General features: G+C 35.3%; 3 protein-coding genes across 3 annotated transcripts in view; all 3 read left to right on the top strand.

The window, feature by feature from the left end:
* LOC145558339 (uncharacterized) overlaps window positions 1-16,289 on the top strand; it is a 31,009-nt gene extending 14,720 nt beyond the window's left edge. The window contains exons 19-34 of the mRNA XM_081619557.1: window positions 75-132; window positions 313-425; window positions 4,187-4,264; window positions 4,354-4,416; window positions 4,506-4,601; window positions 4,683-4,792; window positions 7,553-7,742; window positions 8,453-8,567; window positions 12,607-12,719; window positions 12,792-12,869; window positions 14,880-14,945; window positions 15,027-15,155; window positions 15,299-15,355; window positions 15,454-15,534; window positions 15,637-15,794; window positions 15,892-16,289. Of these exons, the coding sequence (XP_081475683.1) occupies window positions 75-132; window positions 313-425; window positions 4,187-4,264; window positions 4,354-4,416; window positions 4,506-4,601; window positions 4,683-4,792; window positions 7,553-7,742; window positions 8,453-8,567; window positions 12,607-12,719; window positions 12,792-12,869; window positions 14,880-14,945; window positions 15,027-15,155; window positions 15,299-15,355; window positions 15,454-15,534; window positions 15,637-15,705 (1,416 nt within the window). The 3' untranslated portion in view covers window positions 15,706-15,794; window positions 15,892-16,289. The remainder of the gene's footprint in view (window positions 1-74; window positions 133-312; window positions 426-4,186; window positions 4,265-4,353; window positions 4,417-4,505; window positions 4,602-4,682; window positions 4,793-7,552; window positions 7,743-8,452; window positions 8,568-12,606; window positions 12,720-12,791; window positions 12,870-14,879; window positions 14,946-15,026; window positions 15,156-15,298; window positions 15,356-15,453; window positions 15,535-15,636; window positions 15,795-15,891) is intronic.
* Window positions 16,290-18,449: 2,160 nt separating this feature from the next.
* On the top strand, window positions 18,450-19,996 carry LOC145610512 (long-chain-alcohol O-fatty-acyltransferase-like). The gene has a single exon (XM_081665858.1). It carries the CDS (start codon window positions 18,660-18,662, stop codon window positions 19,713-19,715), a length of 1,056 nt encoding a protein of 351 aa, XP_081521984.1. The 5' UTR covers window positions 18,450-18,659; the 3' UTR covers window positions 19,716-19,996.
* Window positions 19,997-23,839: 3,843 nt separating this feature from the next.
* On the top strand, window positions 23,840-26,066 carry LOC145610431 (F-box protein At1g10780-like). The gene is made up of 4 exons (XM_081665797.1): window positions 23,840-23,965; window positions 24,434-25,202; window positions 25,304-25,584; window positions 25,708-26,066. The coding sequence occupies exons 2-4, from the start codon at window positions 24,446-24,448 to the stop codon at window positions 25,942-25,944; spliced, it is 1,275 nt and encodes a 424-aa protein (XP_081521923.1). The 5' UTR covers window positions 23,840-23,965; window positions 24,434-24,445; the 3' UTR covers window positions 25,945-26,066.
* Window positions 26,067-27,524: the final 1,458 nt, after the last annotated feature.

The raw sequence follows: 27,524 nt of genomic DNA, 5'->3' as shown, positions 1-27,524 counted from the left end.
GGTTATGGCTTTCCTTTTTATTTCCTGTGTTATCTTCTTGATGGTACTAGCTTACATCTTTAATTTGACTGTAGGCATCTGAAGAAAGCTTGCACCTAGTACTTGAAACATTACAAGCAGCTATAAAGTCAGGTAGTTTTCTGTAATTTATGCCTGCACAAAAATAAAGGCGGGTTTTTGGACTTATCTTCATAGTTTGATGTTTGTTACTGAAATAGAATTGTCTTCTTATTTTATTATTTTTTTTTAATAATTTTTGGTGGGTCCAGAGTCCTTTCTCTTAAAATTAATATCAGATTTATTATTATGTAGGTCATGAAGCATCTTTATCCGTGGAGCCGATTATCTCCCCCATAATTCTTAACACATGGGTCTCTCATGTCTCTGATCCCTTTATTAGTATAGATGCCATTGAAGTTCTGGAGGTAACATTTGTGTTCCTTGTTTATGTGCCTGTTTTCTGCTCATTCAGTAAAAGTTAATAGATTATTGGACAGAAGAAGTGGGATTGGACATATCAATCAATCAATCAAAGCCTTAATCCCATAAGTGGGGTTGACTACATGAACCAAAAGTGATTATCCCGTGTAATCATCGACAAAAATCTTCCTCCTCCATCCCTTACGATCCAATGTCTGATCCTCATGCAAATCCATATACTTGAGGATTGAATATACCAGTTCCTTTTTCTTAGTGTGAAATTTCTTGTCTCGTTGACGTTGAGTTTCCTTTATCAATGATTACTGTAATTAAAAGAATAGAGGCTTGTAGATGATGGTTATAGGCCAGTAAAGTTTATAAAGATAAAATTGTAGTAGTCGGGAACAAAAAATCAAGAACTCTTACAAATGGAATGGAACATTTAACAGGTGTTAATATCCTTAGCATTTATTAGTGTAAGAAGTGATTTTATAATAGGACCAAACTTGTTATAAGTGGGTTGTATTTTTGGTAGAGCTGTCAGTTTCTGACCCGAACCGTTAAACCCGACTGCTTCGAACCGATCCGAAAAGGAACTGAACTGTTTAAAACCCGTTTTTTGGAAACCGAAAACTGACCCGACCCAATTTTTTCCAAACCGAAACTGAACTAAATTGAATTTGTGCAAACCGTTACTAACCCGACCCGTTATCAAGCCAAACCGTTACAACCCGAAACTGAAAGCAACCCAAACCGATTACGTTTAAACCCGATAGTAACCCGACCCGTTTTAAATCGAAAACCGTTAAAACCCGATAAAAATCCGATAAACCTATATCGTTCCAACCCGTAACCCGTTGTGACCGAACCGTTTACGACCCGTAGCCCGTTATGACCAAACCGTTTAAAACCCGTAACCCGTTATGACTGAGTCATTTACAACCTGTTACCCAATATGTTTATGATCTAATCTGTTTCAACCCACTACTCGATAAACCCAACTTATTTATGACTTGACTTGATTATAACATGACTCGTTCCTACCCATTTTATGACTAATTCGACTCGATAATCATCCGACTCAATTTTAACCCGATATGATTTGATTAGAAACCCGTTTCAAATTGGGTAAACTCGTTTTCAAACCAACCAAGTTCAATCTAAACCGATTATAACCGAAACGATAATGGTTGGACCCGATTTCACCCGATCTATTTTGAATCGAAACCCATTTTCGAACCGACCTAGTTAAACCCAAACTGATTATGACCCGAACCAATTACGACCCGTCCTGATTAAGACCCGAACTGTTTTTAACCAAAACCCACATTAAATGGGCTAAACCCGTTTTCAAACCGACCCAGTTCAACCCAAATTGATTATGACCCGAACCGACTAGAACCCGACCCGATAAGGACCCGATCCGAGTAGAAACTGCAATTAAAAAAACCAAACCGAACTGACCCGATAATTTTCAAAACCGACCCAAACCGACCCGTTTATTATTTCAATCCGTTATAAACCGACCCGTTATAACCCGAAACTGATAAACCCAACCCAAACCCGAACTGTTTAACCGAATTGACACCCCTAATTTTTGGTGATGGATATATAGAGTAATATGTTTCATTAGTTAATTAGTGAAATACTTTTGGCCAAGATTTATTTAAGAACGGACAAAAAGGAAAAAAGCTCTAATGTTGCGTGAAGGATTTGATTTATATCATGGCGTTTTGTAACAGGGTTTCACATAATGATGTTTTCTAACCCATGCTTAGTTTTTATTAATTAAATGGTAATTTAGAGAACTGCGGACATCTCATGCATGGATATGGCCTCCCTAATCCCCATTTCTCTAATTCCAATATGTTTTAAGATACTCCCTCTGTATTTTAATAAGTTTTACAGTTTGACCGGTACATAGTTTTAGACAATTTAATAGACTTAAATAAAATAAGAGGTAAGTGGGGTAGTTGGAGTATTAAAAAATTGTAAAAGAAAAGTAGTGGGGTTATTAGTTTACTATAAAGTAATGAATGTGAGAGGAGAAATATAATAAAAAAAAGTAGTAGTGGGTTTTGGTGGGGACCATGAAAGGAGAGAGATATATTATTTATATGTAGTTTTTTGCCAAAAAAAGAAGTGTTTAAAACACGGCCGGATTTAGCAAGTGTAACACTTATTAAAACACGGAGGGAGTATAGAAACATTTTGCTCCCTTTCATATATTAAATTGTTCCCAAGAGAGTGGACAACTTATGTGACCTAAACAAACAAACAACAAAGCCTTAGTCCCAAAATGGCAAAATGATTTGGGGTCAACTAGCACAAATCATTACAAGGAACTGTTTGGAAAGGAAAAAGAGCATAGCAAGATAGTCGATGTAATAAAAGTTTGAAAAAAAAAAGTTGTAAAGTGAGAAACAAAAAGAATATACAAATTAAATTTAAGAGAGTTTTAAAAGGGATGTAAGGGGATAAAAAGGAGAGGGAAAACATGGGAGTGAAAAAAAAAAAAGATGAAGGTTTGAGAAAACTTTAGCAAAGGAAATAAGTAAAGTTTGCAACACATGAGTTGAGTAAATAATGAAAGCAATTGCTAAAATAAAATAAAATAAAGAAAAGTATAATGCTTCTCTATCATCTTCCAAGAACATTAAATTCTTCTAATAACCAAAAATGACCTCACTGCAGGCTTGTGCACTACATGATTTGGATTTCCTCCTTGCTAGAAATATTTCTTACTTCGATTCTCCTTTTTACAGCTTAAGCTCAGTTTTCTAAGCCACTTTGGGTGATTTGAAATATATGATAAATTATCATACGAGATTCCCAACATATCTTAAGGTTCCCGTTTTTGAAAATCCACACTTTTCCAAACCCAGAAAACAGACGGAATTCTAGGACTCTGCCTTGGAGCAAATACTTTTATTATGCATACCTCTTCCAGTTGATCCATACCGTACTTGATTCTCGTAAGATGATACACACTAGCTAACAGCCCGCCCAGTGTGACATCATAAGCTCATTGAGAATGTAAATAATTGTAACCATAAAATAACAGCCGTAGAATGCTAATCTTCGGGATTTATTTGTAGAGTTTCTATTCCTGGTAATCAAAGCCCAACGATCTATGAACCAACCCATGTTTGACTAGCCAAGCTGATGACCCCACCTTTTGTTTCTATCTCCCTCAGCTGTTTATTTGTTTGTATAAATATTTTATCTCCATTTACTTTATGATATGCTGAAATTTCTTAAGATTGACGTGCCGCTTACAATATTTGTAAAAATAGTCCTGTTTAATTCACTAATTTGGGTGAAGATGTGGAGGTTTTGTGTGGAAAATGTTTTAGAAGGAATCTCGGAAGTAGATAGAGATTTATATAGTAATCCTTGACCATAATTTCTGATATGAATACTATGCCCAACACAAACAATTGTGATTGATAGTAAAATGCTTATTCTTCGGTTTGGCTGTCGACAAACTTGACATGAGCACTTGATTATCTGAATCCACTAGGCTTAGATTCACAAATGGTATTGATCAGTCCAAGGAAAATGTTTGGGACTATATCTCAAATATAGGTTTCTTAAGTTATGCTTGATGAGAGTGCTTATGTGGTGACATGGAGGACTTGTTCTTTCACTTCTAGTTAATGTGGATTTTATTTGGGGGAATTTGAGGAACTTTGGGTTTTAATCTATATGTTTTATTAAACTATTTATATTTCTTGAATATTTTCCTTTTTTTTTTTCACATCAGGCAATCAAAAGTGCTCCGGGTTGCATCGAACCATTAGTTTCTCGTGTATTACCCTATATTGGACCAATTCTTAGCCAGGTATGTCTTGGATCCTTAAGCCTTGATAGTGGTCAAATGAGTTCAGAAAGATCAATTTATTGAGTTGCATGCTTGGCTGTGTGTATTAGCCTAAACAGCAGCCCGACGGATTAGTTGCTGGATCACTGGATTTGGTGACTATGCTTTTGAAGGTGACTTGTGACTCTTGTTATTCTCCTAGAGTTCTTTTTCTCTTTCTTTTAACACACTAGATCGAGCTTATGTCCTTTGTTTTTGACAGAATGCTCCTGGTCCGGTTATCAAAGCATTATATGATGTTTGTTTTAATCCTATAATACAAATAGTACTTCAGAGCGATGATCATAGTGAGATGCAGGTAAGACCTATTATGATGAATTTCATTTTCGAAATCGTTAAATTACTTTTAGCACTCAGTTGTATCTGTACTGCTCACCAGAATGCTACAGAATGCTTAGCTGCTTTTGTATGTGGTGGAAAGAGTGAACTTCTTGCTTGGGGTGGAGATCCTGGATTTACGATGAGGAGTCTTCTAGATGCTCTTTCAAGGTATTTGATTTCCTTCTTTGATGGTGAAATACAATTCTTGTGACAGAATTATGTCTTATTGATTCTGGTCATGATATACTTTCTTATTAAATCTTAACATCTTTAATACGCATGAAAGGAGTAATTTCAATTTAGAGGACCGGCTTGGGACTTGAATGTATATGTGCCATCATGATCATAATATCTAGGTTTACGAATTATAATTTACTATTTTGTTGTTGTACATTACTGCATCAGTAAAAACTCAAAATGCTTTATTTCTGCTAGCTAAGGATGACTTTTTTAATTTTTATTTTTTTAAGCATGACTAGAACATGCAAAGTCCAAACGGTACTTGGATGTCTTAGTATATATTTCAATTTGGTATTTAACTCTCAACTTGTGTACTACCTCTGTTCACATTTTTTGCAACTTTGAAGGGTATACGGACTCCTAGGCTATGTTTGGATAACAAAAAATGGAAGGAAAGGAAGGGAAGGGAAAGGGAGGGAGACAAACTTCCTTGTTTGGATAATATGTTAGGGGAGGGAAGGGGAGGGGGAGGGAGGGATCCATTTTCCCTCCTACTTTAATAAAGACCATCCCTTCAAAATTGGAGAGATTTGGAGGGAAAATGGAGCTCATCATTTCCTCCACTTTCCCTTCCTTCCCCTTCCTCAGTTCCTCCTATTTCCCTCCCTTCCATTTCCCTTATAATTTGTTATCCAAACATAGCACTAGGCAAAATTTGTTTATGAGTGTAAGCAGTGTTTGAAAAAGCGCGCCTAGGTGCTAAGGCGCAAGGCGATCGGGGGTGAGCGCTTAATAAGGTTTGGGCGAGGCGTTTTGGGTTAGGCGCACAAAAAGCGCCCGAGGCGCACTTGAGGCGCACATGAGGCAAACTTCAGCCAAAAAATTTTAACAGCCCATATACTGCGCCTCACTTCAAAGAGGTGCACCTAGGCGTAGCAGAACCCCTCTCGCCTCAGTGCGCATTGAGCTTTTTTATACATTGAGTGTAAGATAGATAGAGTAAAATAGGAATACATGTGATGAGGAGAGAGATAGAGAGAAATGACAACTTAAAAAGGAAAGAAAACATTAGTTGCAAATATTGTGTAACTTCCATTTTTGGCAAAAGTTGCAAAAAATATGAAACGGAGGTAGTAGATAATTCCAAATTGGAGGTTTCAGAATCTTCAGATATAAAATTTAAATATTCTGAATTATATTTATTATCCTTCTATCTGCCTCTAAACTGAATTAAAGTGGATTAAATTTTCCCAGTCTAGTTCCACTTCTAGGCCGACAGAGGTTAGATTGGATGGCTATGTTTGGCTCTCATTGCAGACCTGTGTTTCACTGCTACAATTATTCTGTATGAGTATGAGTTCTGGAAGGGTTTTGATGTATGTAGTCTTGCTTGTGACCAAACTCGAGAGGGCGAGACTGTTCTTGATTGCCCGGTGAAAAATCCTCAAAAAAATGTAGGCCAGCATTTTGTGGCAATTAGTAAAGCAGATACTTGAGAAAAGGGTAAATAACATTTGTAGTGTGGCTGTTATAATACCATTGGTAATAGAAGTAAGCAGAAATTTGGAAAGGGGGGATGGTAGGAGGGAGTATTGTTATCAATAAGATCAATTGGAGTTATTGGACAGACCACATGGTGATTTGGTTTTGGCCAAAAAAGTGTCTTTGCATTATAATACGATGATTATCCTAAAATCAAGCGCCCCCTCTGGATGGAGAGTATCATTTAAGGAATTGAGTGACATGTTAATTTGCTTGCTAACAACAATATGCAACAACAATTTAAGGCAGCACTAGTGTGTGTATTCGAACAAATGGGGGAGTATTGTTATCAGTAAGATCCGTTGGACAGACCACATGGGGATTTGTTTTTGGCCATATAGGTGTCTTTGTATTATAATATGATGATTATCCTATAATCAAGCGACCCTTCTGGATGAAAATAAGTGACATGCTAATGTGCATACTAACAACAATATGCAACAACAATTTAAGGCAGCACTAGTGTGAATATTCGTACAAATATTATTACATATTCTCTTATGTCTTTGCCAAATACGTTAGTTTGCTTGAAATGACTTTAATATAATGGAGGTGGTCTTAAGAGGCTTTCTTTATATGGTTCAATTTCTTGCTCTTTTGTTTGTTCTTAATTCTGAGGTTGTCTTGCCCTCTGATTAATATAAATAATCAGATAATATGATGTATTACTTTGACCCCTGTAGTGATATGGTGGTTGTATAATTCTCATTAATATAGCTTCTCTTTTACCATTGGTCTTTCTAGAGTAGCTTCTTTGTGTTAATATATGTTAAATGACTTCCTTACATCTTATATTAACTAAATCAGTCCTCCACTTTAGGCAGAAAACCTCATTGGTGGTTGCTATAGTATCTATGTTTGTCAGCTACCTTTTTCCTTTCCACTGATGCTTTGGTTCTTGTGTGCGAACTGTTATACAAGATAGCTCTTGTCACATGCTACTGACAAAATTTATTGCTGTTGATCTGTGTTGAAAGTGGCAAAATTAAAGTTTTAGTCACCCCAGTCTGGATATTATTATGACTATTGTTTATGATATTATTTTGCATTTTCATTTGGTTGATACTGTACTTAAGTTTTCATCTGCTTCATTTGTTCAAGTCAATATTCTAATTTGACTTGTCACCTGTTTCTCTGTGGGTGGATCTTTTCTTAAAAATAATTTTTGTAGTGATATGTAACTGTTGGATTTTGCTGTGCATGCAGGCTTCTGGACCCTGATCTAGAAAGCTCGGGATCTTTTTTTGTCGGGAATTACATTTTGCAACTTATTTTGAATCTTCCTTCACAGATGGGGCAGCATATTCAAGATCTGGTCTCTGCACTTGTCAGGCGCATGCAATCTTGTGAAATTGCTGGACTGAAAAACTCGTTGCTACTTGTTTTTGCCAGATTGGTATTACTCATAAACTTTATCACCTTGAACTATTATCACCTTTCGTTTTCAATAATAATCGTAAGTTCATGGCTTCGGATGATGTCATTCATGTTTTTCTCTATGAAAATCATCAAATTTGTGGCATGATATTAGTGCTAGAATTTTTTAGTCATCCTCCAGTGAGTCCTTTGGTTCTCAGGCTAATTCTTGTTTGGAAGATCAGCAATCTAATGAAAAGTATTAAATCAGAATGAGGTCATGATTAATTCCCCCCCTAGAGAAAAAAGTGTTTTTTTCTTCGAGTCTTTTCAACTTTAATACACCCAATGTGGAATTTATCAGTGACCATGTACCATTCCCCCCCCCCCCCCCCCCCTCTTTTCCTGATGTGCATAATATAGGATGTATGTATTCTGTTCTGCAATCCTTCCTTAAGCTGCAGTAATAGGCTAATAGCAGCCAAAGCAGACATTGTTGTCCAGTTGTGTGATTAAATGGAAGCATGAAGCTTGAGTAATTCATTTGAAGCATAAGTGTGCACTCTATGTTGTGAACCTATTTCTTTATGCAATGTTTCCTTAAGTTGTAGTAACAGCCAAAGCGGAAAATTTGTGTGGTTTTTATTGCAATTAGTTTTACCTATAACCGATAGGAATTCTGTATAGTTGGAATTATATTGAACATGTCGCTGCTAATTCCATATATTTAATGCCTTATACTGTGTATAGGTTCATTTGAGCGCTCCAAATGTTGGTCAGTTTATTGATTTGTTGGTCTCCATACCCGGGGATAGTGACAGGAATTCGTTTGCTTATGTAATGTCTGAATGGGTCAAGCATCAAGGTTAGTACTTAGTAGTATTCATTAAAGCATGCAAATTCTTTTAACCTGACAGAAGTGTGTGTATGTAGAGCATGTACTTGTAAGTTTTCGTTTGAAATTTGAGGATTCCACTGATTGCATTGTAAGTTGTAACATTAATCTTTTGGATTACAACCACAATGATTGAACTTTAGAAAGTATGAATTGATGTTGCTTACGTCATGATTATTGAGTAAAATAAATTCTTTAAAAAATGTAGTTTATTACATACTTCCTTTTTTATTTTTTATTTTTTTATTTATTTGATGTCACACTTCATTTTGGCGCACAACTAAGGAGAAGTGAAAGAGAAAATCAAAACACAAATATACCCTTACCCTACCCTTATGGGCCTTATCCCACCTACCCTTTTCTTTGTAAGGTGACCCAAAAGAGAACTCGCAAAAACCAGCAACCAAGGTCCTCTAGGTCACGACCACTCCCGACATTTGTCTGTACCTAAGTCGCCACCTCCCCTACCGTTGTCAACCTTAGCCGTTGTGACCCCACCTTTGCTTACACCTCCCCTCAAACCTTTTGGTCGTCTCCCTTTAAGCTATTAACCACCCAAGTAAACACTATCGGACCCAAACCCGAATCCGAAACAACCACCTTCGACGGCTAAACATCAACATCAACGGCGGAAAGTGACTTTACTTACAAGTATAAAATTACATAACTTTACTAAAAGACAGTTTCACTCTCTTCTCTTCCCCCTTGTGGCCCTGTCTCTATCCTGGACAAGGATTTTATGCCTCTGGAAACCCCCACCCCCTTTGTACCAAGGATAAGGGCGCAGACCTCTTAGAAAATACATATTTACAATAGCCATGGTGATTCAATTTTATGCTGTTTCTGCATTGTCCTGAATAGCTGGCTTTCTGTGTATATATGTTATGTAACACCCCCGATTTACTAACTAATAATAAACAAGAATTAAAGGAAATATAAACAACCTTTGATTAAAGTTGCGGAAGCATACACCTAAATACGAGGTATTACCGCCACACTCGACAATCTGTCAAGTGTTAAGGCTTACAAAATCCCAATAATTACAACCCAATAAACTAAGTGAGCTATTTATACAACTTTATAAACTCGTTATAACAAACTAATCGAAACACTTGAGCTCCTTTAGCTACGACCACTTGATCAACCTGTTTAGACAAACTTGACTGCTCACCATTAAGGATAAATTCCAAAATAGATTGTCGCAAGGCCACCATAAGAAAAAGACATGGCCGCAAACACAAGTAGCACAACAAAATAACACACGTTGACATATCTGAATATAGAGTATAATTGAATAATTGACAATACTAGCTCAATTAAACAATGTAGTTCGAAACTACATTACACATTGTACTCTGAAAAATAACCTTTATCAACTCAACCTCGAATAATAATTCGATCCTTCACTCAATTAACTCATAACCAATAAGTGTGTCATGCTCTTTGTTATATACTTAGCCTTGGACATGAGTAATTCGAATAACAAACCAACAAGTATAAAAATTTGAATACTCTCAATAACCAGAAAACACTTTGAACCAGAACACATACGGGCCAATTCCCACTGTAGGGGACCATAGAAAAATAAATAATAAAGATTGTACCTCAGTCTTAACTCATGATTATCATCTCCTTACCAACATGCCAAGGACTAAGGTATATAACGCCGAGCCTCAAACCAAGAACAAAATAATAATTCCTCAACCTTTTGATCTTATATATCGATCAAATAATTATTCATAAACAATCTCAACAATGGCACATGTTACCAAATAACATAACAATTCGATTTATAAATATCTCAACTCTTAGGGTAATAATACTAGCACTCAAAATAATAAACTCACAACCCAAAAATAATGCTCTGCATTAATAACCCTAAAACCTCAATAAAACAATACTCCATATACCAACGACATTAAAAGCCTAAAAAAAATAAAAATTGTACAATTAATTATATACAACAAAAATAATATGAAATTCAAATCAAATCGAATCATATAATACCACGCACTTATATATATGTAAATCTTGATCATATAAATAACAAAATTATAAATTTTACACATGATAATTCAAAATACAAACAATACAACAATAATTAATAATTAAACAACTTCGGCAACATGCGTGTGATTACCTTTGCAACATCAAATCATGAGTAATGCTGATCATTGAATTTAGGAAAAGGTTAAAACTTAAAAGAATTTAAACAAAATTCATCATTATCAACAATGAAGAATGATGATCATCTCGCTGCCGAAACTCACACATGTACCGCAAGTAGGGGTGCTCAAATACCCGAAAACCCCGGTACCCGGAGTTTCGGGTAGTTGAGAATTCGTCCCATGTCCCGACCTGAATATCTCGGGTACCCGGGTTCCAGGTACCCGAATTATTCGGGTCGGGACATAGGGTACCCGAATTTCTTCCTTTTTTTTAAAAAATATAACATTATACTTGTATTAACTTTAGTTATTTATACTTGCTGTAATTTATTTTTTTTGTTAGGTAAACACAAATTATAACCATTGATTTCCCATTTCACAAGCATATCATCATCAAAAATAACAAATACAATGTAAAATCCAAAATTAAATTTACAATTTCTAGGAAAAATGTAGAAAAAAAAAACCATGGAATTAATAGCTTAAAGATTGAATCTTTGATGCGAAAAATAAACAAATAAAAGGGGTTGACAATTTAATGAAATTGGAAAATAAAGAGGAGAAATAGAAGCCGACGAACAATCGAACATGGCTGTATAAACCCCTCCTCTTTTCTTCTTCACTGTCGTACATGGCTGCATAAACCCCCTCCTCTCGCCGGAAAACCACCGCCTTAAACCCTCAATTAACAATTTCTGGCAACAATATTATCACTCCCTTCAAATGGCAGAAAATGATGCTGTCCGATTCCCGTCGATGAAGCCGGAGTAATTCGATGAAGACATTCTCTCTGCTCTCTTCTTCTCTTTCTATATCTGGGAATTGAAGGAACTCAATTCAAGGTTGGTAGATGCAAGAAGAAAGGTAGGAAGAGAGAGAGAGGAGACAGGGAATGAGAAAGATGCAAGAAGAGAGAGAGAGAGAGAGAGGGGGGGGGGGGCAAGGGAGAGGCGTGAAAACCCTAACTAGGGTAATCTGATTATATTGCTTTGGGCTTGGGCTTAGTTTAAGGGAGGGCTTTTTCTTTTAAAAAAGATATCGGGTAATCCGGGTACCCGCGAATTAAAAAATGCGGCCCATGTCCCGACCCGGATAACAAGCAATTTTTCCGGGTCGGGTACCCTTCCCGAAAAAATAGTTTTTTTCCCCAAATTTCCCATCGGGTATTTACCGGGTCATCGGGGAATCGGGTCAGGACAATCGGGTCGGGGTTTTTTGAACACCCCTAGCCGCAAGTTTCGAATAGAGGAACATGCATAATGGAAATTATCATACTCCCTTTGCTTTGTACGTTATATATATAATTTTTTTTTGTAAAGGGGTTTAAATAATTTATGTACTCTTTAAATTGTACAATGCTATTGAAACAAAATGGGGTTTTATAACTTTCCGAACACTAAAATAAAAATATGAGATAAGGAAAGTTATTTAATAAATAAAAGTAAATTAATTTATTAATAAAATATATTATATAAAATCATTAAATATTCGGGTATTACAATCTATCCTCCTTAAAACAAGTTTCGTCCCCGAAACTTAAAATAGAAAATTTGAGGGTATTATAATCTACCCTCCTTAAAATAAGTTTCATCCCGAAACTTACAGTAGAAAAATAACTTACTTGTAATTTTAAAAGAAAGTAAAAACTAAATCAAACTTTTCTTTAAAAAAAATCGATAGAGTACTAAAATATTAGGGTATTACATGTTATCCATACTGTTCAATTTATTTTAAATGCCTGTCACTGGCATTTTGAGATGTATCTTTTACTTGTGTTGGTATTTTGGTAATGATTATTGCTTGCTGTTTGAAGATGATTTCATTAATCTGAACCTCTGTAGGTGAGATACAGGGATCTTACCAAATTAAAGTTACTACCACTTCTTTGGCACTTTTGCTGTCTACCAGGCATGTAGAATTGGCAAAAAACTTTGTTCAAGGCCATTTGATTCAGGTTTGAATTGTTATTCTGGACTCTTTTTGCAGAGTTACTATGTAAAAAGAGCTGACTGTCTATTGTATGAAGAGCACTGCAGGAATAACAACACGTTCAAAAGCTAAATCAGCTCCAGAACAGTGGACTGTGATGCCTCTTAATGCAAAGGTTGTACTTCTCCTTGATTCTGGTGTTCTCTCTTTCTCATATACTCCCTCTAATGGGTCTATCTGGGCTTAATTGTCTCCACTCACGACTCACGAGTACTTTTTCCATCTCAATACAGATTTATCTTTTCTTCCTATTCACATCAATGTAAAAGCATATATAGCTATTCTCGTATCATTGTGAAATTGCCCACATTTTCCAGTAAAATTTACATGTATCTCAATATCAAATTATCTTTTTTAAAACTATATGCCCAAACGAAATGAGTAAAGATATTTGTTTTCTTTGCACCAGTCCATTTAAGTAAGCATATATTTGGAAAGCTAACTATAATCTAAACTAATGTGTCAACTTTTTTTAGCATTCTATAATAGTACTTCCTCTCTTCTTCTTTTTATTTTTTTAATTTTTTTAATTTTTCTTTTTAAAATTTTTTTATTTATGTGCAACATGTTTTTTTCACTCATACCAAGGAGGAGAGAAGTAAAAGGGCAACAATTAAGCCATCTAATTACTTGCCCCACCCCTTAACCTTATCCCTGTCATTATATCAGACCATCTCACCATCACCACCACTGCCACTACAACGCCACCGCATGTATCATTCTTGACAGTTTCATAACAAAGCGCTCAAATCAATAGGAGAAAGAAAGAATAAAGAAAAATACTACACCACCACACGGCCAACTACCACAACCAATCCCATGTCATTTGGTTGAATCTCGCCACCAACAGCTTTTTTTTTTTTCCTCTCGTTTTTTCCCTCAAAATTTGAGACCGTGGTTGTCAAATTCAACCACTGAATTTTCAGATCTGGAACCCGTGGCACATTCCGACCACCATGGATTCTAGTTCTGTAAATTTCGTTAGGGGATGTGGTTAGGGTTAGTTTTGTGGGTTGGTGAGGGTGGTTGTTTAGGTGAAAGTAGGGTAGATGGGTGGTGTTTCCAGGGAAGGTGGTGAGTGTACAATCAGTGGATGGCGTTTTTGGGGAAGGTGGTGAGGGTGGGTGGTGATTGTGGCAGTGAGCTTGGTTGGTTAAAAGGATAAAACCTGGATCTAGTTAAGACAAGTTTAGTAAGCATGGTATTTATTATTTTGTCACTTTGCATGTAGTTTAAGTTCTAGACCAATGATGGTTTTATAGCATGTCCATTGCCGAATTAATATTTTTGGTATTAGACTATTAGTTAAAATTGTATAGTGCTCATTTGGTCCCTTATTATTTTACATAGGCGTGACACAAGATTTAAGCACATTCCGTTCTTTTACATTTCCTTATCTTTGGGGTTAGGAGGCTTGAGTTGTCTTATGGTAATAACAAAACCTATCACATTACTATTATTCTGTTATCTCATGTAAAAAGGTCTCTCTTAAGAGCCAATCCAAAGATAAGATTTACTGTGATCTTGTGAGCATAGATTTTTCAATATCTTGTATGCTCTTCCTCTCCATACTATGCATATTTTAAAGATAAGTATCCCTGCAGTACGTCTAAATCAAACTGCAGCATATACCTTTTCCCCAACTTATGCACACAAAAGGCCTTACCTCTTGCGAGTTGACCTCTGTCAGTGAGTCTTCACCTAGAGAAGTCGTAATTAGTTGGTATACAATTTCAATAAAAACTAAAATAACATACCCCAAAAAGAAACGGTAGATACATCCAGTCCCAAATCTCCCTATTATTATTCTACACCCCTAAAAGCAGTATTGTCTAACTGGAAAAGTAGCTACCTTGAAAGAGTTTTCCCACCTTGTGACCAGCCGGCTCCGTGACCAAAAAGACCTGATGGACTAATCCTTTATCCCATTGAATAGTGACCCATGCAATCAACCTCTGTTATCCAGTCATAAGAAAGACTAATCTACCCTGAGCATACTAATCTACCCTCTGTTGTCCTGAACTCCTGATATGTTGCAATATATATATGATGGAGGCTAGAGAACAAACTGTCGGAAATAACATATTAATCTTATTTGTTTTTTTTTTTTAATAATCTGATGCAGATTCTTGCCTTGTTAGCGGATACACTAATTGAGATTCAAGAACAAGTGACGGAGCATGATGAGGAGGTAATGATTGAACTATTGATTGTATTATTTGTATCCTGCAAAGTAAACTGGACTAAAAGTTTAATTTAAATGCTGTGGCAGGATAGTGACTGGGAGGAAGTTGATGCAGGAGATGCAGATGTAGATCAAAATATCTTACATGTGGCAACTGCCAAATCTTCTGGCAAACCTGCTTATGAACATCTTGCAGCTATGGCAAAAGTATTTGAGGTAATATTTTTTTCCCCTATTTCTCTTCTTATATTCCTGTGTTAATCCTTTTTTTTTTCCATAAATTTTTTTTTTTCTGGAAATGCTTTATATTCTTATCATAATATCTGCTAACATTTCTTTAACGATGCATGGTGCTGAAGAACGAACAGGATGGAGATGAAGATGATCTATTGAGCAGTATCGACCCCCTTAATGAGGTTAATTCATTGTGCTATCTGATGGGCATGTTGCGTACAGGTTGACGAAATCATTGTTGATCTAATCTTTTTGTTATTTGTTCCATTTACTTTTGCAGATTAATGTAGCAAATTATCTTGTTGATTTTTTGGTGAAGTTCTACCAGAGTGACACTACACTTTTTGATCAGCTTTCCCAGGTTGCCTCGAAATTATATTCTGTAAAGGCTGAAAAAACTCTAGTTGCATCATTGCATTCAACTTGAAATGCTATTAATATTTGTCTTATGTTTATACTGCAGAGCTTAACGCAATCTCAACGGCATGCAATTCAAATGATTTTAAATCATTACCAACGTAATACTGCTTAAAAGCCTAGTTTGTCCTTGATGCTGATCTTCCTCATATATGCACACATCGAAAAGATTGGTTGCCTAAAGCCTTGTCATAGGTTTCAACGGTATGTCTTTTTTACCATGCTCAGATATTCTGTATTCCCCTGAATACTCTCGTATAACTCTCAAGTGATGTGATTTTTGTGGTCATTGTATCTTCAGGTTAAGGCGTTCCTATTGTTTATCATGTAATATATCAAGATGTGGCTGTAATAGAATTGTAACTTGATTTGCATTGTAATTGTTTTGTTATTCATTATTTTCCCCCCTTATATTTTTTGGGTGGCTGTTTGGGGGAGGGGATAGACGGGCGTGAGGCTATTGTACCTAAAGAGGTCTAGCAGACAGTGTGGATTACCGGAACCATGTGACTTTGATATGTGAGATTTTGTATCCGTACTACTGCGAAAAAATATGGAATTTATGTAAATTCTCAATTGTACCAGAGCTGAAGAGCTTGTAAGAGTTGTAACGTATAAATATATTGGGCATGGCATAGATCTGCTCTGGGGTTTATGACTTGATTCAAATCATCAAAAGAGATGGAGTCGTTGTAGTTTTTTTTTTTTTTTTTTTTTAACAAATTTTGTTTTTGGTTGTCATATGTGCTTAACTTTGTTCATTTCTGTCATCTTATGTTTGAATCTTTTTGCAAGAGAAAAATAAATAAAGCTTGAAAATAAAAAGGAATGGAAGGAGTACTAATTAGACATCCCTTGGTACTTATTTATTGGTATACTCCATAATACTTAGCATCCAAATTGTCATACCTCCTGCCTTGTATATAAGTATCCCATTTCATGAGCTCCACCATTATAGACCACCCAATTCCTCCTAAGTAACTTCATAATTTTATTATTCAACAGTTTTTACATTTGTTTGCATTCCATTTTAGGTAAGATTCACCTGTACTAATATAGAAGTTAAGAAGTATAAAGAATGTTGTATAATAAACCTTTAAAATGAATTTATTTTACTATTTAGTTTGAACTAATTGGAATAGTAGAGGGGAGAGGTAAAGGAATCTCACTACTCTCGAGTAAATGTAGTTGGTGGGACTCAAAGTCACAAGCTGAATTCCACACCAACATCCTCTACATACTATCCTTAATTTCCCGTAACAAATCAGAAGTCTATTACGAAGTATACATTTACTACCTCCGTTACATGTTAAGTGCAACAAAGAGGCTTGCACACTTCCCAAGAAAAAAAATGAAAAAGTTGATTAGCAAAAATATGGGCATGTGATTATGACAGGATTAGTAAATTAAAATCTCAACCCAACCATCATTATCACCCACTGTATCACCATCACCACCCATTTTCGCCACTATCAACAGACACACCACCAACCACCGTACAAACCACCAAAAGTACCATACCAGCCGCCGAAACCACCATACCAACCCACCACACTACCACCAAGATCCTAAAACCCACCTTAGAACTACCGAAAACCCCGCCATAACCACCAAAAACCACCACCCATCCCGAAGCCACCACAAACTCAATTATAAAACCGGTCATAATTCCCCCAAATTCACCTCCCATATTTGCCAATTTTGCTTTAGATTTGAGTTTTCAAACTTAATATTTCATTTCGATCCCCTTTTGGGTTTTCAATTTCAAGGGTTTTTATTTCAATTTCGACAAGGGTGGCGGGGACTCTCACGAGGAGGGGCAGCGACTCTAACGGGAGGGGTTAGAGGTCGAAACGGCGGCCTTTGGTGGTTGATGGTTTGTGGTGGTCGTGGTGTCGGTGGTGAACGGGTGGTGTTGGTGGTATGGTTTCGGTGGTGTTGATGGTAGAATTGATGATCTTGGGTTGGTGGTGTTTGCGGTGGTTGTTGATGATGATGGTGGTTTTGTTTTCAGGTATAAGAGAAGAAAGGGGGTAGGAGAGAGAAGGGGGTGATTATTTGATTAATTGAATTTGGGTTAGTAAATTAAGTATTGTTATTAATTTTAAATTGGGGGTATTGTGGTAATTTCATTTTAAAAAACTTACCTAAAAAGGAAAGAAATTTTTTGTTGCACATAAAGTGTAGCATCTGTTTTTGGAAAATGTTGCACAAAATATGTAATGGAGGTAGTATATAGAGTACTCTCCGTAATATAGGACGAAGGATGTAGACTAGTAGAGTACTTTAGTGTTAGACATTTTTCATTGGTGAAACTCATGTGAGTATTTTTAAGAGAAAGATAGTATTTTTTGCAATGTATACCAATAAATTGGTATTTAAATTTAGCAACTTTTAAAGAAACTTGCTAAGTTTAGATATTCAACTTTAAGTTTCATTTGACAAAAAAGTGTGGGGCATTCAGTCAATATTCTAATATATTTATAATTTAATTAAGTTTTACTTTTTTTTTTTTAATCTTGCAATATTTGATATTAAAAAATAAATGGATTTGGTGGACCATATTAAAAGTGACATTTGTATATTTTAAAGTGTTTTACCATTGAAAAATTAGACTTCATATGAGTTGTTAAATTAAAAAGTGAGTATGGTATCTCCATTGAAGGTAACTTATTTTGTATTTCAATTCTTAAATTTGAGTTTAATTATTGAAAATGGTCTTAAATTGGTAATCAATTATTTGTGGCCATGATTCAATGATTGTGATGTGTTTGTTGATGTCAATACCAAATGGAAATTTATTGGTAAATGTGTTTAAATTCAAGTTTGAATTTAATAAATACAGCTCATCCCAGTATGCTTCTATTGGCTAAATACTTTATATTCGTTGCTGCTGGAAAATGGTGCTGTTTTACTTATCTTGGAATTTCCATTTTAGATTTTTTTTATCCTAAAAGTAACAAGGGAGCCTAAATTCGTTCCTCAACATCTCCTATCCTCATTACTTAAACAAGCATCCGAAACTCGTCAAACCAAAAAACTCCCACATTTTTAGTCAAAGCGTTGCAAATGGAAACAGAAATCTGGAATTTCATCAAGATATGGATAGTAGCAATAGCATCAGCTAGCTACGCCTACTCAATATCTAGAATCTTCCATATCAAAAAACCCATTTTCAGATTATTCTTCATTCTTCCAATCATCTATCTCTTCACTATTCTCCCATTTTCTCTCTCCTCCTTCCATCTTGGAGGCCCCACTTTCTTCTACCTTGTTTGGTTATCCAACTTTAAACTCATCCTTTATTCCTTTCATTTAGGCCCTCTTTCTTCTCTTCCAAACACCTCTTTACCTCTTTTCATTTCCGTTGCTCTTTTTCCCATCAAAGTCAACTCCAAATTCACCCATAATCGAAGTAACCCAAATAAATCTCTTGTTTTATTTGGGGTTAAACTGCTCGCATTTGCTGTTGTGATAAAAATATACGACTTTCGTAATGACTTACCTAAGTCAATTCTATTGGTTAATTACTGCTGTCATCTTTACCTTGGTGTTGAGGTAACTTTGGGAATTACCGCGGCTTTGGTTCGGGCCGTTTCGGGCCTGGGCTTAGACCCGCAATTTGACGAGCCTTATTTGGCTACCTCGCTTCAGGATTTTTGGGGCCGTAGATGGAATCTTATGGTGTCGGATATCCTACGGTTGTCGGCTTACGATCCGATTCGACGTGTCGCATTGCCATTGGTTGGGAAAAAGTGGGCTGTAGCGATTGGGATGATGGCGGCTTTTACTGTGTGTGGTTTAATGCATGAGTTGATTTACTTCTATTTCACACGTGTGATGCCAACGTGGGAGGTTACGTGGTTCTTTGTTTTACATGGGGTGTGTACTGCGCTAGAGGTTGTGGTTAAGGAGGTGGTTGTGCCGAGGTTTCGGTTGCACCGGTTGATATCAGGTCCGCTCACTCTCGGGTTCATCGCGGTCACCGCATGGTGGCTATTCCTGCCTCAAATCTTAAGGAGTGGTTATGATGTTAAAGTTATAAATGAGTATCCTGTAATGGCTAGTTTTGTTAAGGAGAAAGTGTTAAATTTCTTTACATATATGGATAAATTTTTGGTTTAAGCATTTTAGCTTCAATTTGGTGTAATTTTTTTTTTTTTTTTTTTTTTGAAAAACAATTTTGGATGTAATTTTTCTAGCTCAATTTAATTAAGATCTCTTTACTATATCATCCTATTATCCCCTCCTGTTGGTTTGTTATAGGACATACTATTGGGCCAAATTGGCTATATCAGTATATTGTGCAGTTGACATTATATTATTGTTCATAGAGTTTGATTGATGTTTCTTAGTCAGGAATTCTATAGGTATGTGGATAATGTGGTTGCATCAGAACTTATAGCATTTTTTTTCCGGCCTTGGCTTTGGAAGAAGATGAAATGCCAGAAATCAAGGACGAAACCCGGCCTTCATTCCTAATGAAGAGGGCATGGCCAGTAGTTTGCTGAAGTAATTTGCTTTATAGGTTATGCAACTAACTTGATTTCTTCAGTGGCTCTTCACACCTAGTTGCTGAAGCATCAAGCATATATAGTTTATGTCTATTTACTTCACTCAGCTGGAGTTTTAATTGATTTTATGAATTTTTTACTCCTGTTTCATACTTTATATCCACCTAGGAATGTTATCTACAAAGATTCAGCATATTTCTATTTGTTACTCTCAAGCAGAGGTGGACACTGGACAAAGGCCACTGAGGTCACATAACATCATAACCTTAATAACTGTTGTTTCATTTGTGATTCATAATCTGAATCTACTGATGTTATATATACGCTCATGTAGTCATATCAGGGAATGGCTTGGTATTGTTAATGCAATTGAAGCATTTAAGTTGTCTGTAGTCTATGAGGGAAAGTACGAAGAAGGGATGAGTATTGTTGCTGAAGCTTGCAGTAAACGCAAAGCTATTGCTGAAAAGGCAGTACAAGAGTCTGCTAACTATGACTGGGATGATCGTCCTGTTACTGGAAATAAGGAGGCTGACCAAATGAAGAGTTTGAATAACATAGATCTTATCGGTCTTATTTAAGTATTCCCTCTCACAAATTTGTAGTGGTAAGACTCACAAAGTGAGCAACCAGAAGTTGAAATAAAGTGGTACTAAATTCAACATTGTCACATAGTAATGACTCATCGAAAGAGTCTCAAATAACCCCCTAATCCCCTATATTCAATAAAACAGAAAATAATTTGTGCAGTGATGATAGAGCAAACCAGAACCTGGTTAAATCCATGAAATTAATCATTGTTTAGCTCACAATCAGTTTCGCTACAACGAGGGGAAAATCTGTATTGTGATTGTACACAATACAACATACAAGATAATCTCCTTCCCTGAACTTTCAGTGATGACCTAATAATACACTACACACAAATACAGTACAGTTCTTTAAGACTTTAAGTTTGTATGTAACTGGAGTAAATGATCCATCATCAACTAAACTTGGTTAGTTAATTTCTTAAGATAAAATAGGCTTTAAATTCCCTTGTACCCAGTTTCCTTCTCAAATGAAAGATTGTGTATTTTTAGTGTCTCAACTCTCAAGGTTGCATAAAACTAAGTTACTATCATCTTAAAAAAAAAACAAAAAACAAAACAAAGTTACCATCATCACTTTTTTTTTTTTTAAAAAAAGAAATCCTAAAAGACATTAAATTTCATTAAAAAAAAGTCATACGACATTTACAATTGACAATTAACGATAATGAAAATGAATTTAACAAAATCAAACAAAAATTAATCAGGGAAAGGCTAAAAATCCAAATACATAAATGTAACAATTCAGCACATTCTCAATTTGTTGTCTCATACAGCTTTTTGAGTGGATCCGTCGTCGCTTTGCAATTTTATGAGAAAGCTAATTCTTGTGCTGATTCCGTAACTCGAATTTTCGAGCCCTAATCAATCGTAGCCCCGCACAACCGGAGACCAAATTAAACACAAAAACCATGTCTTTCGATGAAAATAGTATAGTGCACCCGGGTGCACCATGCGCATGGTGCACCCGGAAAGAACATTAGGCATATTTTAAAGAACATGGGAAAAAAAAAAAAAAAAGAACATGCTAGTGTTTGAAAAAGAACATACATGTGTTTGACAAAAGAACATGTTTGTGTTTGTCAAGAACGTGACATTACAAAGAACATAAAGTCTGTACAAAAAGAACATGTTATTTTTCATGGTTACTTGGGTGGTTGAACGTGTTTGAAAAAGAACATTATATTTGACAAAAAAGAACATGTTCGTGTTTGACAAAGATATATGTGATCATTGGGCGGACCGGGGCAAGGTTAAAAAATCAGCTCACTTCTCGAGTCGGGCCAAGTTTTGGGCTGAAGTTTTTGTGCCCAAACCTGCCCAAAATGGTCAGGTCGTGCGGGCTTTTCGGGTTGAGTAAAAAAAATCAACTAAAATGCATAAACAGTTCCAAACTCGCCCAAAAATTTAAATTTACGGGCTGGGTCCGACCCGATTTGGGGGCAAAAAAATTCTGCCCAAAACCCGTCCAAAATCAAGTCGGGTTAGTCTAACTTTGATCACCTCTAGCCAAAGAACATAAAGGCTTTACAAAAAGAACATGATAATACAGTAAAGAACATGTTCTTTTTTCTAGTTACTCGGGTGAATTTTTTTTTTTTTTTTTAATGTACATACGTTAAAGAACATATTGTATAATATAAAGAACGTATATTTCAAACTCAAAGAACATAATAATCAAATTTAAAGAACATATTATGCTCATGTTCTTTATAAATATCTATAATGTTCTTTTTTTTCGCCCATGTTCTTTTTAAATATACCTAATGTTCTTTTCGGGTGCACCAACCATACATTAGTCTTTCGAAGGAGATCTTATATATAACCCTTAGGGCTACATATAACATTAAATTAATAAATGTTATAAAATAATATATTATTGGATTCATGACATTGTTACTTTCATAATATAATTTTGTTACAATTTTTATTAGACAATTACTTATATTTATTTGCATATAGCGTTTCATGGAGAACTTCATGTGTGTGTACTACCTCTGTTTTTTTTTTTTTTTTTAAAAATTTTTTTAAATTTTTTTTTATTCTTTTTGATAGATTAAGGATTTAAGAGCATGTTCAATTCAACTTAATTTTAGTTCAGTTCAATTCATTTCAGCTCCAATCAGTTTAGTTTAGTTCCTAATTTCCTTCATTTATAAACAATTCATTTTAGCTCTATTCTGTTCAGCTTCAATTAGTTCAGTTCACTAAATCAGAACATGCCCTAAATCTAACTATAACAGAGTACATGGCAATACCAATTTACAACAGAGATAATTAACATTTCTCAAGAAAAATAACCTATAAGTAACATCCTGTGTATCAAACAGCCCAAAAGTATTTGTGTTAGGTGCAACGTGACAACATTGCAGCACATTACCAACTATAATTAAGTTGACTATTTTACCCAAAGGGTGAACCAGATGAGACACAAAAAAAAAAAAAAAAAAAAAAAAAAAAAATCTTAACCATGTTTATGTATGCTTCATATTAAACTCAACTTAAATAAATCTACCCTTTAACTCAGTCATCATTTGAGCCATAAACTAGTATTGGTGCTGAAACTAAAGTCTCATGAACAGGCTAATCCGTTAATGTTCTGTTTGCCTCAGCTAGTTGGCTCCCTAACTTAAATTTCTTGAAAGTTGATAAGTGTTGAAAATATTATTGGGCCAAACCCAACCCAACCAAGCTCAACCCAACTTCAACAGTCCAACCTCTTTAATTTCATTTCAGAATTGTCAAATCTTTTTCACAACGGATCAAAATTTCAAAAAAATTCAAACCCAAAACTTTTTAAATATTGCACATTACCGCTCTCGTTGGTTTTATACCCTCAACTATTTCCGTTTTTTCTTTTTCTTTTTTCGGTTAATTTCAATTTTTAAAAATTTCTAAAACTCACACTTCAAGACTGTGTCAGTAGTACACTATAATACTGTTAAAAATAACCCACAAATTAAAATAAATCAAATTAATTAAAATAAATTGTTTCAAAAAAAATTAATTAAAATAAATAAATAATAATAAAAAATAAAAACGTTTGAAATTTGAAAAAATTCCAGTCTCCCTCTTCTCTTTCACTTATACCCGCGCTCCTTCCTCCTTAAACCTCTTCCCATTTTTCCCCATTTTTTCTCTCTCCTAACAAACCCTTCTCTTTCTCTCTCCTAACAAACCCTTCTCTTTCTCTCTCCTCTCTTTCTCTCTCCTCTCTTTCTCTCTCTTCTCACTCATTTTTGGGAGCAACCCAGATCTTATTATTTCAAATGTAAGCTCCTTTTCCCTCTAATTTTTCTGGGTTTCATTCATTTTAGTCTATAGTTTTTGAATTTTTCTGGGTTTTGTTTGATTTCTTTGTGTTGAGCTAATTGAATTGGGTGGTTGAACTTTAATTGAGTAATCTGTTTGTAATTGAATTGGGTTTTTACTTATCGATTTTAAGTAATTGAGCTGTCAGATGTAGTATATTTGATAGAATTTTTCTGGGTCATTGAATTTTTGTTCCGATTTGATGTAATTGAGCTCTACAATGTTAGATTTCACTGTAAATTATCTTAATTTGCTCAGAAATTTCTGGGTTTTGGGTTTTATTGTTGTTTACAAGATTTCAAATTTGCCCATCTGATTTTGTTGTTGTATCTTTCTTGATTAATCGGTAAATGTAGGATCTTTTTGAAATTTAATTTGCGGTGATTTAATTCAATTGGCTCACTAATTGTTTGTTAAATGTTCCCAGAGAACAAAATAAATGGAGTCATTGCCAGATGCCATTGTTCAATACATATTGTCTCACCTAAACAATGCCAAAGATGTGACATCTTGTATTTCAGTCTCAAAGAGATGGAAAGAGTCTATGCCATTCATTCGAAGCCTGTACTTTCCTCGAAACGTTTTCGATACGTCCTCGATGAGAGATTGTGACGATACCAACCCTGATGAAATCATATTGAAAATTGTAATGATGGTAGTCCAATTAGAGGAGCTTGTTGTATACTGTCCTTTCTCTAGTTCAGGGCTTGCAGCTTGGCTCAATGTAGCTAATAAGTCCCTTAGACATCTCGAGCTTCGAATGGATAGCATTTCGGAACATCAAATTAGCCCAGAGGCTTCAATGAGTAAACTAGATTGTATAGGTATTGCAAAGAATTTAGAGTCCTTAAGATTGTGGGGTGTTATGATGACCCAATCACCTAAATGGGAGACTTTCCATTATCTTCGAAATCTTGAAATTGTTGGGGCAAGAATGGAGGATCATACATTGGTAGATGCACTTCAATTGTGTCCTAATTTGAATCGATTATTGCTCCTTGGTTGTGAGGGAATTCGATCTGTTTCGATTAATATGAGAGAGTTAGAGGAGTGTAAATTGGACTTCTATGGTGCTGGAAACAATTCCCTCACCATTTCTTGTCCAAAGTTAATCAGCCTTGAGATTCAAGGGTGTGGTTGGATGAGGGTTCGGGACACTCAATGCCTTCGAAATCTTTCGATTTCCAACAGTGGAGGTAAATTCCTGCTATGATCACTTTTCTAATCAGACTGTTTTGAGGGTTTCCAATTTTTCTGTTGAACTGACAGTTTTCAATCTTGTAATGTGTATTGGCAGGAAAAGTTTACCTGGTTGATTTTAGCAAACTCGTGGCACTCGAAACCTTGTCTTTGAGGGGTGTTCAATGGTGTTGGGATGCCATAAGCAAGATGCTTCAATGGGCTTCTGAAGTGAAGTATCTTTACATGAAGGTTGAATTTACTGGTGACTTTGAAAACCTTCTGCCCTTCCCTGAGATCGATTTTGTCGAGTTCTTTAATGCTCATCCAAAGCTCCAAAAGTTTGATATCCATGGAGCTATGTTTGCTGCATTATGTCAGAAAAATAGCTTGAAAAATGTGAGTGAACTTTAGCATAACATAACCTTAGTAGAGTATATACATTGGAATTAGTCTTGGATGTTCTGCAGTAGTCTTACAGCTCTTGCTTGAGGTGTGACGCCTGTCTTTTATTGGTTGCAGGTCGATTCGAAGTTTTCAATTCCATGTTTGGAAGAGATTGTACTAACTGTAAGATCACCATTGAATGCTGAACAGAAAATGAGTACTCTTGAGTCATTTGTGAAGTATGCGCGAAACCTTAAGAAGATGGTAATAAAGATTCTTCAGATGAAGAGTAGCCATAGCAGCACAGACGATTTCTTTGAGGATATCTGTAGGTTTAAATACATGAATCGAAAAATTGTTAGAATAGAATAACAAGGAAGAAGTGATTTCTCTTCCTCTCTTTCCCTTTCCCTTTACGTGGAATTCCCACATCATTTGTTGTTTCATGTAGAACTTCTCATCAATTTAACTGATAAACTGTATCCTCATCATTTTTAACAGATAAATGTATCAATTTCTTTCCATTTGAACTGTTTATGTTGTGTAGATGTTCTGAATTTGAAGTCTTGGCTACTACACTTTCAGTTTGGAACTATATGTATTTTGACAAGATTTGATCATAAGAAGCCTTGAAACTATCTTTAAGATATGATAGTATCGTTTATGCAAGTACATTGATCGAGGAGAGCTCTATTAGGGCTAGATCAAGATCGAATTGGTACAAGTTAGTTTGATGGTCGTGACTTATGAGTAGTTGTGACTCTGCCTCTTTGATGGCTTCGGACACTTCAGCTATCTAGCAAGTTTATAATGAAAATTCGGAGGTCAAAAACATCAAGCAAGCAACTTAAACAAATATAATAAATCAGAAAACTAATAATCCATACCACCAAAGAGTTTAGTTTCTCATTTCTTCTCTTGTAGCTATATATAGTGAATGTTTAGAGCGAAAGTTAAGTGAAAGTTTAAGGGCAGACAACTAATATCACATGCCTAACTGTTTGTAAAGTATGGAGTATCCTTTTTAGTGAACAATTGTTGGCTATCTCCTAATCACCTTGGAAGAAATTCCTCGATGATCATGTTTCTATCGTAAAAGACTTCCAACTAGTCTAAGCATAAACTTTAACTCTTGAAATTTCAGGGGAAGAAGGGGAATCCTTGTCTGAAGAGCAGAATTGAGCCCTTCTTTTAGTGTATTTGTTTAGAGGATACAGAAAGTAACAAGGGTTTCACAACTCACAAGTCACAACATATTTGCTCTCCTAAAACAATTGTGATTATTCACACGATTGTAACGCCTATTCAGCTTCAAGTTTGTGGCAGATTGCATGTTGTATTTGAACACAATGCTCAAGATATGATCAACTCATGTAAATACAGTGATTAACAAGATAGTAAAAATAAATACTCAGAATTAGCTTTTCTTTTTTTTTTTTTTTTTGAAAACCATAATTAGCTTTTCTTAATATATGATTAAAACTTTTGTTTTGATCATCCCTTAATCAAGAGCTTTAAAATACGTAGAAGTCAATAATCTTATTTTGGTTGTCATTAATAGAATTATTGATCATTAAAAGCTAAATTTAATTCAATTTCTTTAATTAATGCCCCAACTTTTTTTTTTTAAAAGTAAATTAATGCCCTAACTCCTGGTACAATAAAAAATAAAAAAAAAAATAAAAAATAAAAAAATGAAGGCGTGAGGCATTCTCTAATTTTTTATGTTAATCTTAGGGGTCGTTTGGTTAACATAGGAAGTGAAAATTCCCATTAACTTCTAATATATGGGAAATTAATTCCCATAGGAATTTCAACTTACCTAGAAGTAAGTAAATTCCTACATTTTGTAGGAATTGGAAATTCACGGGAGTATTTGTGGTTGTATGTAGGGACCACATACAACAATTGTATGTGTAGCCTTTGGGCCATTTCACCAAATTTTATTCAAC

Source organism: Chenopodium album, chromosome 1, assembly GCF_948465745.1.
Source record: "Chenopodium album chromosome 1, dcCheAlbu1.1, whole genome shotgun sequence".
Classification (NCBI taxonomy): domain Eukaryota; kingdom Viridiplantae; phylum Streptophyta; class Magnoliopsida; order Caryophyllales; family Amaranthaceae; genus Chenopodium; species Chenopodium album.
Note: the sequence above shows the minus strand (reverse complement) of the source record. Positions and strands in the feature narration are given on the sequence as shown.

Excerpts from the sequence above, each read along its gene's own strand:
- LOC145610512 (XM_081665858.1), top strand. The coding sequence starts at position 18,660 with ATGGAAACAGAAATCTGGAATTTCATCAAGATATGGATAGTAGCAATA.
- LOC145610431 (XM_081665797.1), top strand. The coding sequence starts at position 24,446 with ATGGAGTCATTGCCAGATGCCATTGTTCAATACATATTGTCTCACCTA. Across the intron at positions 25,203-25,303 it reads TTCGATTTCCAACAGTGGAG|GAAAAGTTTACCTGGTTGAT; the intron begins GTAAATTCCTGC and ends GTGTATTGGCAG. Across the intron at positions 25,585-25,707 it reads AGAAAAATAGCTTGAAAAAT|GTCGATTCGAAGTTTTCAAT; the intron begins GTGAGTGAACTT and ends TATTGGTTGCAG.